We start from the raw sequence: 12,221 nt of genomic DNA, 5'->3' as shown, positions 1-12,221 counted from the left end.
AGGCTCATGCCTCGGAGCAAACCAAATTCACTATCACCACAAGGGGGAATCCGCTCGGCAACATCCGTGGATTCCCCCACACACAAATTACCAATAAGCTGGTCGGTTACATCACCGACCAGCGACATTACATTCCTCCCCAATGATTTTTTTTTTTTAAATCAAAAAACGCAACCAACGGCACAGAAACAAATGTTCTCACAGTTCAAAAATCACACAGATGATCACGCAGTCGAACAAAGGGGCAAGGATTGCTGCGCAGGTTGTATCGAGTGGACTCGGACCGATGAGACAGCACCTCCGGAGTCACGTCATTAGAGGCTGCGTCAACTGGGCCAGGAAGGGGACCCGCATCCGTACCAATAGCTGAACGAGACACTGAATCATCCACAGCAAGACCTGAAGATGACGGAACCAACTACCCCGCATTAACGACCTCATCCCTGACAGCACACGCTGGAGAGTGAAATCGCATAAACAAAGAAACGTTGCGGGTCACAGTCTCATCGCCACGCCGGGCCACAATAGCCGAACCTTTTCTTTGAACAACAATCCATGGGACAGTGCCGGAGTGCGAAACTTGCTTCCCGGCACCGTTTGTCTCAACAGCACTTGATCACCAACTTTCAGCTCCGAGGGAATAGCCCGGCGCCTACAGGTCGCCTGCTGATTCGACATTCTCCTCTTCTCCTGAACCAGGTTCCTGGACACAGCTGGAGGAATCCAAGACGAATGGTGAGGAATAGCATCCAACGAGGCCCTCCCAAACACAAGGTGAGTTGGAGCTCTGTTGGTGGTGGAATGTGGTGTTTGCCGATAATTTCTCAGGAATGAAAATATAGCATATTCAACAGATTGACCACCAGCAACAGCTATTCGAATAACTTTATTAAGAGTCCGCATGAACCTCTCAACCTCACCGTTAGCTTGAGGCCAACGTGGAGTGATCCGACGGTGATAGTTGCCAGTGATGTGTAGATAGTCTGCCAACTCTTTACTTTGGAAAGGAGGCCCATTATCTGTCGTAATTTCCGATATCAAACCATGAGTTGCCATTGCTTTTTCCAAACCAGAAATTACGACATCAGCTGTAAGAGTAGGGATGATTTCCACTTCAGGATATTTTGAAAAATCATCGATGAGCACCATAGTGTGACGACCATCAGGTAAGCTTCCAAAATCCAAACTCGCTGATACCCACGGGCCAGCTGGGGCGGGGCCAGTTTGGACCGGATCAGGTCGACTCGGCTCACCTGTGACTTGACACCACCGGCAGGACCTCACTAGATTCTCCACTTGCTCATCCATTAGAGGAAACCACACCTTCGACTGGAGACGGCTCTTTGTTTTAACCATCCCTTGATGACCATTATGAGCCAACTCGACCGCTCTGGGAGTAAGGGAAGAGGGAACAACCAATCTATTTCCTCTCAAAAGACAGCCATCGGCGTCAGTTGTTAGTTCATCCCTCACATGGTAAAGACTTCCGATGATGCGTTGGGAGTCGGGAGTTAGCAGAGGCATCTGTCCTTTCAAACGGTGCCACTGATTATGGCGCATAGCCACCAGAACTTTCTGCAAACACTCGTCATTCTTAGTGGCTCGCACAATTTCACTCAGTGTCATTGGTATTGGCCGGGACCTGTCCGTAATGTATCGGACATACTCTTCTGTTTCATATGCCTCTTCCATCTCCACCGAAGAGGCCTCACGGGGATGCCTTGACAAATAGTCCGCAGGATTCTCAGATCCAGGTCGGTACTCTAACTGGCACCGATAATCTTGTAACTGTAACATCCACTTCTCAATCCTGGGAGGTGGTTTAGACGCAGTGCCATTAAAAAGGGGAAGTAACGGCTTATGGTCAGTAGTCACGACGAATGGGCGGCCATACACATAAATGTGGAAATGCTTACAACCCCAATGTACCGCAATAGCTTCTTTTTCTATCTGCGAGTACCTCTGTTCCGTGTCAGTAAGTGATCAGCTGGCATAGGCCACAGGATACCACATGCCCTCGGGACATTCCTGCAGTAACACAGCTCCTAACCCTTTGGGCCCAGCATCAACGGCAATTTTGGTGCTCCGTTTCGGGTCGAAAAACTTCAGGATAGTTTCACTGGACAGCGCATCTTTAACCATATCAAATGCCAATTGCTTGGGGGCTCCCCACCTCCATGGCTCAGAAGCTTTGGTGAGATTTCTCAAAGGTTGCGTGAGGTTAGACAAGTCCTTAATGAAACGGCCACAATAATTCACCATTCCTAGGAAGCTCCGGACTTCAGTGATAGTGGTGGGAGGAGGAGCACTTTTAATGTCACTCACTTTGGCTGGATCTGGAGCTACTCCACTTGAGGAAAACACATAGCCAAAGAAATATATTTTGTCCTTCAAGAATTCACATTTTTCTCGATTAAGGGTGAGCCCCGAGTCCTGAATACGCTGTAAAACTTTCTGTAGTCGAGAGTGGTGTTCTGCAACAGTGGGCGCATGAACAAAAATATCGTCACTGACATTGAGTGTTCCAGACAATCCCGCCAATAACTCCTGAATGACATTCTGGAACACCTCTGCAGCACTAGATATTCCAAAACTCAGTCTTTTATACCTCCGAAGCCCAACATGGGTCGAGAATGTAGTAATGTAACGTGAGTCTTTGTCCAGTACCAGCTGGTGGTATCCTGACCAAAGATCCAATTTCGAAAAACATTGCGAATCACTGAGCTCCCCCAGGATGTCATCTATTGTTGGCGTAAGGTGTCTTTCTCTTCGGATGGCAACATTAGGGAGGCGCATGTCCACACAAATTCTCACCTCACCAGGTTGTTTGGGCTTCCTGGCCACCACAATGGGGGAGACCCAAGGAGTGGGTCCCGACACTTTCTCGATGATCCCAGATCTTTCCAACTTCTCCAGTTCTCTCTCTACTTTGGGTCGAAGATGGAAGGCCACCCGCCGGTGACGAAGAGCAACTGGTTGTACTGTAGGATCAATGTGGAGCTTGATTTCTCTACCTCGGAGACATCCTATGCCATTGAACACCCCTTCATATCGGGCGACCAATTCTGTCACGGACTCTTGATGAATGCTGAAAGCAAATGTTACAATTGCCAGCTCTTCAGCAGCTTTGCATCCTAATAGCATTCCCATTCCTCCTTCAGTCACGTAGACTTTTGCCGAAGTGGACTGTGACCCATGCAGCAGATTGGTTTGGAACACGCCTTTCAAATCCAAAGGGGTGCTCTGTCCATATGCGTATACCTTAATGTTAGTCTTGGCTAACATTGGAGGCTGTGCCATCCGATTGTACTCTTCCGCAGCTAAAAGATTTATTGATGCCCCTGTGTCCACTACAGCCACAATACTGTGATCTCCCATCACTATTTGGCACCTTGGAAGAGACGCCTGCTGAGGACTAAAGGGTTTGTCCGCAAATAAAGAATGTACCACATGAATCATCGTCATCCATGTCACTCCCTCTACCTACTTTTTCAGGAGTAGCCTCTTCCAGTGCAACATTGACCGATGCACTTGCAGCTGTCTTCGACCAGCAAACCTTTGCAAAATGGTTCATTTTACCACAGCTGGAGCATATTTTTCCTCTGGCTGGGCACTCAGATGACTTATGTGGCATCCCTCCACAATACCAGCACTGCCTTATTCGGACTTCTCAGTTTTTGTCTAGGCCGGTTCACAGGCGTGGTGGCTACATTGACCACCTTCTCTTTTATGGGTCGCTGTAATGCAGCTTCCATGTGTGAAGCTCTGGCTTTCGACAGTTCTTTAGTGCGCCCTAATTGTAAAATGTCTGGCAATGATTTTCCAGATTCCTCCAGGATACGCTCTCGAAGTCTTAGAGACGCACACCCTTGAATCAACTGCCCTCTTACCTCCTCTGTTTCATCATTGTATCTGCACGTGCTTGCCAGCTCTCTCAACCTTAGGTGGAACGCATCTAGCGACTCTTCCATTTGTTGTCTCGCTTGTCTAAATATGAATCTTTCATAGTCTGTGTTAACCATAGGTTCAAAATGCCTGTTTAGTGCCGCTATCAGCGTAACATGCGTTTTGGGTTCATTCTCCACTAGGTTTTTTGATATCTTGTATAAGTCTCTACCACCTATGTGGATCAACAATGGACGCTTCTGGTCATCTTCTACCTTGGTGGCCTGAAAGAATAGGAGTACTCTTTCTACCCATTCTTTCCACTTTGGAGCCTGGGCAGATGGTGCCCCCTCTACAATGAATGGCTCTACCGGAGGTATTGCGGACATTATTGCTGGCTTGGTTGAGAAAACTTGCCATAGACTTACTTCTGCTGTGCAGGTGACAGTGTGACAGAGGTATGTTCCCTTTTTTCCTTTTTTTTTGCTAGAAAAAAAATTGTCCTTTTCAAATTACTGTTTCTCCTTTATTATTTTATTTTATTTTTAAAGAGAAAAAAAATTGTGGTGCACACACTAAACCTCTTTTTTGTTGCACTCTCCTTGTGCAGAAATGTCTTGAAACAGAGCAGGCACGAGCACCGTGTCACTCACGGCCGCCTCTCTGTGTTATAAAACAAAAATAGACTCGGCACGAGCACCACGCGTTGCGCGGCCGCCGTTCAATTTGTTTTTTTTTTCTTCGGCTGTGCAAGCGTCGCACTAGCACCACGTGTTCTTCACGCGGCCGCAGCGACGACACAGCCAGGGGCGAGGGTTCGCGCCCCCTCGTCGCCAATTTGTAATGTCGGGTGCTATGGCAGCACCAACATTAAGGCTTAATTAGGGAGCGCCGCGGCCGACAAACTCACTCGACACTATTGTGTTGGATGTGATATTTCTGCGTGGTCGAGGAAGGCCAGCCACGCGATCACGGCAGCAGTACGGGTCCCCCGTCTCACTCTGCCTGCCGCGTGTCCCTGGCTCCCGGCCACGCCTTCCTTTATTTATAGCTCCAAGGCTCATGCCTCCAAATTCACTATCACCACAAGGGGGAATCCGCTCGGCAACATCCGTGGATTCCCCCACACACAAATTACCAATAAGCTGGTCGGTTACATCACCGACCAGCGACATTACAGGCTCCTTCGAATAAGCATTTCTATAGTCAATGATCACCCTCCAAAAGCATGGGAAGACCGTGGCACACTAGAAAGAAATGTGTTAGACTAGAAGCCACTTAGGAAGGAGTGTCAAATTAGAATCAAGCCTTAACTTGGGGTTTATGGTGGCGATAAATACACCAGCAAGTAAATTATGTTAAAAAGTGTAGCTGACTACAAATTGTCAGACAGTAAAAATCTGATCCCATATTTAAGGATAAGCATTGCTAGTGCGGTGACATCTTGCAGGATTATACACAAGTGTTATACCAGTACACGTGTATTTTCGTCAGCATACATGCGTTACCTTTAAATCGGCTTTTTTTTTAATTATCGAAGAAAGAGCCAAAAATATACAGCTGAACAACAGATGTTAAAGCCTAATCATCGATTCACAAACAGCACTATATTATATTGAATCCTTCGGGAGAGGCAACTACAAAAAAAACTAAAATTCTATTCACGCCAGGGAAAAAAAAGAGAATGTTTATGTGATGCAGTGTAACCGAAATGAAGTAGCGATAAATAGGTGGATTGTCAGATCTCAAAGAGACAATCCTGACTTAAGGGCAGAGCATACATGCACGCCCGTGGGTGGGAGACTCCACAGTTTAGGAGGTTATCGTTTGGATAAATCTACGTTAATCAAGAATCACATATCGCTACGGTAACAAATGCTCATGGATGAAATGTTCACCCAACTGAACATTAACCATTTGCAAAGTATGAACACAACGTTGACCGCAGTTGCGCTCAAGCTTTCTTGTTAAGTAAATCATAATCAGTATCGAGGCAACAACCAATACACTGCAGCAAAGAAGGGGTGAGGCATAACAAATACAGACATTGACAATCCAGCACTCACCCCTTTAAGCATAATAATTTAAGTTTCTGCGTTACGGCATCAACCTCATCTTTCACACTAAGCACAGTAATGGGCAGACCCATCCAAAGCGAAAAAATATAAAATAAGCATGACTGTGCAAAAAAATGGGAAAATTGCAAGTTTACGGGTCAGAAAAAAATAGCCAGACTTGGGAAGCATTTAAATTAACGAGCTGCCTGGCGAACATGGAGTGCCTTAATACAAAACAGAATTTTAAGTGGTGTTACATTACGCGCAACAAACAAATTCCTGAGGAAACAGACTGCTTTTCCGAGTTTTCCATACAAAAAAATGTTTTTATTTATAAAAATTGGTGTGCATAAATAAACGTCCGACTTTGACCGGAAACATGTGAATACTGTATTTTTTTTTTTTTTTGCATTGCGCAAGTTTCCTTACAGTATAAGGCTAAATAATTTAGGTATTACAAAAAAGAGCAGTTTGGCATTTATTGGAAAATGTATAATGAAACGGTTCCAAGTCTGCCTTCGGTACCTCTGCAATTTAAGTTAATATCTTTTATGATTGTCCGACAATACCCACCACTTATTTTAGCCTCTAACTGTATTGCTTTCCACGTTCAGAATGTCGAATACATCTATTAATGAACATATATTACCGGACAGCAGCTCGTTCAGGCCTGGTACCACGTTCTTGTAAGTACCCCATTTCCCACCCTGAAATGAGGGCCTATTTCTCCTGAAGCTCCCTGCTACAATGCGAGGACACTGCGGCTAGATGTTCGATCCACTACTCTGCAGTATTGAAAGTGCTGTTGCACGGGCATGCAAGCTTCTCATTGGAGCTGAGCGCCAAGTGGTTTGTGAAAACGTAGCCTCCTTCCATTTCAGGAGATTAATTATTCAAGTCCCAACCACTCATTTTATTTATTAGGTTTGAACAAGCTCCGATTCATTAAGGAGATAAGAGACAACGTAAAAACTCTTAAGGAGATATACACGGGGCATTTCCTAAAGACTATTTGTTATAGTGGAGAAAAAAAAAAACAAGAGCTCATAAAGACGAGCAGGAGACTAACTAAACAGGGAAACATGCACAGATAGCAGAGAAAGCACTGCAGCGTGAAGCGCTCACCCCTCTGATCAAAGGAAACAAAACACTCATGTGTGGGGAAAAAGTGCTGGTTGCAAATTAAAACAGGGGCAAGCTGGCCCTGGAAAAGACCCCTCTGCTGATGTTTTTATGTTTGCAGAGGAAGCTGGTGGGGAGGAGGAACTGAAAAAAAAAAAGGACCCTACAGAAGACATAAACAGGACTTAGTGTAATTATACAGTAGTTTGTGCTGCTCCCAAAGTGAAAAAGGTAGAACAAAGAGGCAGAAATGACCACTAGCATGCAAGGATTTTTAAAGGTCACTGGAATCAACAAATGAAATCGCTGAAACACGCAATATAAGTATACAACACGTTGAGCGCTTACGCTCGACCTAAAAATAACTTTATGTAGCTTATATTCTAGGGAGGAGTGTGTGTATATTATGCCAGTCTTCTACAAAACCCCTTTTTACGCCCCCATACTGCAAAACTGTACATAAAAATATTAATCTCACAGGTCTCTGTTCGACTCTTGGTCTGCAGCAGGGTCTTCTGCAGCAGGGTTCGTTTTTCTGCTGGAGACTGAGAATTCTGCCAAAGAAATAAGGAACACATGCAGAAAACAGTACAGGGAAATAAATTATGTAGAATTAACCAAGATGAAAAACGATCTGCTAGAGAAATTTATCAAAGCTATAACTTCGAAGCCCAACAAGCCTTCCCTTCTCCCACCCCTTCCTTGCTTCAAACATTTCATATTCCTGAGCCTCCATACTAATCTTCAAGGGCCAATATTCTTAACTCCCAACTGATTTACTAAACACTCGGAAGGTTCCAGATTTCAAACCCCAAATCTGAGTTCCAGTTTCAAGATGCAGATTATTCAGAACATTAAGCTGCAATATGCAAAGCCTCACATTCGTGTCCCTTTGCACAGTGACTGCGTGAAAACAGTCATATTTGCCCCACACTTCCCAAATACCTGATAAGTGGCTTCTCACCTCAGCGGTAGGTGCACTGCTATGTCTGTTGCTTTGGTAGTGGGCCTGCAGCCGTTCCAACAGCTCTGTGTTCTATAAAGGAGAGATGTAAATCCGCATTTAAACTTCATTAAGACGGTCTCAGGAAACAACACCATCACTATGCAGCAAACAAAACTAAAACATAAGTAGAATTTTTTCATATTCCCTCCCCTACAAAGACAAAGCACATTCTACAGCTATATGATCACCTATTCCATGTTCATCATCCCTTCATTTCAGGAAAGTTCTAGCTTAGGGAATAACCCAAATAGAAGGAACCAGGACTTTTTACCTCAAGCAATGAAGATCATTAAAAACAGAATGCAGATCTGTTTCTTTCCATTAAAATTGTATACAGTTAAGTATCCTTGGCATAAACATCCACAGTTGCATTAGCTACAGGACCACCGTGCTGGGTGCAAAGTCAAATTGCTGTCTTCTCAGCCCTATTAAGGTGAAATTTTCAAAGGCCCAAGGTACAACGTTATAGAGGAGTTTTTGAGTTAATTCAATTTGGGACTTAACAAGAAGTAGGCAAGTGCACCACAAGTCACATCAGACTACTATATAGCCCAGGATGAACTTTTGCAGTCACTAAAGAAGGGAGTGGATGGCCTTATATATAAGTGCACTTTTCTGTGCAATAGCAGACCTCATTCAGTAAACAACACAGATTCCCAAGAATCTTCAGTTTATCGGAACTCATACTCATTGATAATTATCTTTAATGTCTCCTGAGAACCATGTTCTGTAACCCAAAGTGTCAAGTCTTTACCTGCACAGTTCTCTTCATAATACTCAGTTGATTTGCCTGTGAATAGAATTGAAAACCATGCCTTTTGAAGACTGACCAGGGCCAGCTGAACTAGAATGTTGTCATGTTATGGTATGGTATGTGTACACATCTCTACAATTCCCACAATCTTCAAATTCCGTGCATGTAGTTCTTCTTGAAGAGTCCTGAAAAGCTATGGTGACAAAGACAACAACCTGAATGATGGCCATAGAGAGCATTTTTGGTTAGTAAGACAAACCAAGTTCAATTACAGTAACTTTCTGAATCTCCAAAACAGAGGTTCAGATCAAAAACCCCACAAATATCGTTAATACCATGCTGGTGTTTGTTCACTGGCATGTTGTAGGTTTCAAGGATAATTTTAACAATGGTTTTGAATTGTTCCACCACTTCTTACACACGAACCTTGGACTCTAAGATACAACTGCATAAGATTTAATACCAACTCAATAGTGCGCATGCACTAGCATGTGTTGCAGGTGATAAGTTACTTTATTGCCATCTTAAAGTATTTAAATGGCACAAGAATTACTAATTAATGTAAATCTTATGACTCTACCTTATACTAGAGGAATGTCTATTTCTAGCCCTAGGCATATTGTAGTATTTACCTTTGAGAGGCTCCAGGAAAAGTGATAGAATATTGCATGAGTTGAAGGAAATGCTAGGCAAAATTTGGTAAAGTATGCAGAGGATTTTGCATTAGTATTGGAGGGTTAAATGAGTATCTAATAGTCTGATGCATACAAGCTTTCTGGTAACATACCACGTTCACTATGTTGTCTTGAAAGTGTGGCTACTATGGATAAAGAATTGTTTGAGTTTATTATTCTATCATGAGAAAAGTGAATAGCTGCTATCGACAATGTTAATTGGTGGGTAGGATATGGTCTTCCTCAATTGATTATAAAATTAGCAAGGGGGACGATTTGATATACTTATTCCTCATTTAGCTTAGTTGAAGTATTGAAGTGTTCTCTATTCCATATCCTAGTTAAGTGACTACATTATTAAGACTAAAAGGGGGATTTTAAATGGAAGTTACTGTGTAGAGATCTACTGTAAAACAATCCAATCAGAATGTGTTTAGTTTAATAAATACTTTAATTTGGGAATCAACTGGGAAGATATAATGAAGTATTACGAGATGTGGTCTATGATCAACAAGTGATTTGGTTCACTGATTTATTAGCAATCGATTGTCATTTGAAAATAGTTTTGTTGGTAAAAGACTGCATTGATATTTAAGGAATCAGAACAGTAACTCCTTTGCAAGTAAAGTAATTAGAAAGAATTATGTTGCTTCATTCAGCTACAAAAGTTCAATTCTCTCCCTCAAAGTGAAGTATAAAGTTATGTTAACCTATGTAAGATTATCGTCACCCTTTCATTACCTTTTGTGAACATGGTCTCAATCTGTAGTCATATGATATCAGTCTTGTAAGAATTGTCAAGTAACCATTTCTGTTGCAAAACGCCAGCTTCTAAGACATAAATTTGCTTCAGACAATAAACCCGCCAAGAAATGAAACAAGCTAGATAGGGAAAACAATCAATATCTCTTCCATGGCTTGATTTACCTAGTTGGATAAAGCTTGATCACTGAATGAATATTCATAAATGAAATAACTAAGGAATTGTTAAGATTTTTTAATGCAGAAATAAATGGGAAAATTATCTTGGGAATCAAAGATATTTATTTAACAAACTGGTAATCTAGCAGTTGAAGATTAATCCCAGTATTAACGTAGGGAAATAAGCATGTGTATTTTGGGAAGGGGCAGTGGAGTAGATTATACAGGTAAAGCAAAAAAAAAGAAGCTATCAAACTGCAGAGGGCGATGCAGATCCTGAAAGATAACTAAACTCAAACTGACTGAGGCCTTGGGAAGGATCATTGGTCAAAGCTGGCTTGTAACCTTGAAAGGTTTGCAGGAATTCCTGTTCATATAAATAGCTCACTTGACTCTGCAAATCTAAACGACTAGCGATGTTTAGCTCCCCCATGCCCCCAATATATGTTTGATAATCTGTCACAAGAGTAATTAGGTGGATTTCCTAAGGCACATTTCTGAATGCAGATAGAATTCCACAACCACCATGTGCTAACTATAAAGTCCTTAGCCCAATCAACGTGGCAAAAGGTACTGACTGAAAGCAGAGTCAGGCTTTGTACTATGCCTTTCTAAATTTTTATGACTGCTTTTCGTTGGGTTGATAGAAATGTGATGTTGCACTATAAATTGGCACACAAGGTAAACGCAGTCCCTTGACATACATATGGTGTCATTTTGATACCTTCATTTCAAACGGATCTCAGCATGGTAGCGGGTCCATTGTCAAAGTAAGCACTTTAAGGAAGCTAAATTCTGTGAAGCTAGAAGATGTTGAACTGGCTTTCCATTTAAGTGAACTCAGTGACTTTCCTCATTGCAAATGTGTAATTGGTCTGACATCAAAATGTTGATGTAGGATTATTACTAGGAAAACCAATACCTAGCTGGAAATGAGACAGCAAATCCTATGCCCTACCCTCAAATAGGCTTATTGTATAGGTGGAAATTCCACAGGTCTCTGATCCAACAAAGCTATAACTTGGCCTGCATTTAAAACATTTGATTAGTTCACAATACTAAAACACAACAGGACTGTTATGTTTACATACTTGGAACGTCCACTCATCTTTACTTTTTGACCATGCACTCATTAACACTTCACTTCTATACACTAGTGGAGAAAACCACTACAACCTCTATTTTTAACAAGGTTACCTTCATTACATCATTAATCCCTCTTATCAGAGCACAACATAATATAGATGACCATAAATATTTTTCCAACCCCTATACTAGCCTCCCTAAACTATTTACTGGAAACAAAATTCTTCAAACATTTCCTGCTTTTCCCCAACAACCTCACACCACTTGTACACACATCCTTTGAGCAATTAAACAAAAACCCTCCAACGTGCATTTGATCCAATCCCATGTGCAACATCTCGCACCAGTCCACGTCCACATAACCCTCCGAAGGGCTAGAAGGGACTTTGAAGTGCAAGTTGGGCTGTGCACAACTCAGCCTCTCCTACTCTACCAACATCCAGTTCCCCTATTATGACTGTCTTGAACTACACAGAAAAATTAACTGCACCTAGTCATGTGACCTAGGAAACAGGCATCAAAATGGTTAGGCCAAGAAAACATCAACTTCCTAAAAGTATAATTTTCAGAATTTTGACTTGAAATCTGACTTTGTTGCGTAGGCTCTCATTATTATAATAAGACTACTGGATTTGAGCGGCAGAATCGCCTGCAGTGTGGGAGATTGATTCTTAACCCACTACAGGTGACAACTGTCGACCCAATCCGGGTTTTGC

At 42.5% G+C, this 12,221-nt stretch overlaps 1 protein-coding gene across 4 annotated transcripts in view; it reads right to left on the bottom strand.

Moving 5' to 3' along the window:
- Positions 1-12,221, bottom strand: part of LOC138304163 (developmental pluripotency-associated protein 2-like) — a 297,216-nt gene that overhangs the window by 224,825 nt on the left and 60,170 nt on the right. For all 4 annotated transcript variants that reach the window (XM_069243990.1, XM_069243991.1, XM_069243988.1 and 1 more), the window contains exons 3-4: positions 8,029-8,100; positions 7,543-7,618 (exon numbers count right to left, since the gene is read on the bottom strand). In XM_069243990.1, coding sequence (XP_069100091.1) covers positions 7,543-7,618; positions 8,029-8,100 — 148 coding nt within the window. The remainder of the gene's footprint in view (positions 1-7,542; positions 7,619-8,028; positions 8,101-12,221) is intronic.

The sequence above is a fragment of the Pleurodeles waltl genome, chromosome 7 (assembly GCF_031143425.1).
Source record: "Pleurodeles waltl isolate 20211129_DDA chromosome 7, aPleWal1.hap1.20221129, whole genome shotgun sequence".
NCBI classification, from domain to species: domain Eukaryota; kingdom Metazoa; phylum Chordata; class Amphibia; order Caudata; family Salamandridae; genus Pleurodeles; species Pleurodeles waltl.
Note: the sequence above shows the minus strand (reverse complement) of the source record. Positions and strands in the feature narration are given on the sequence as shown.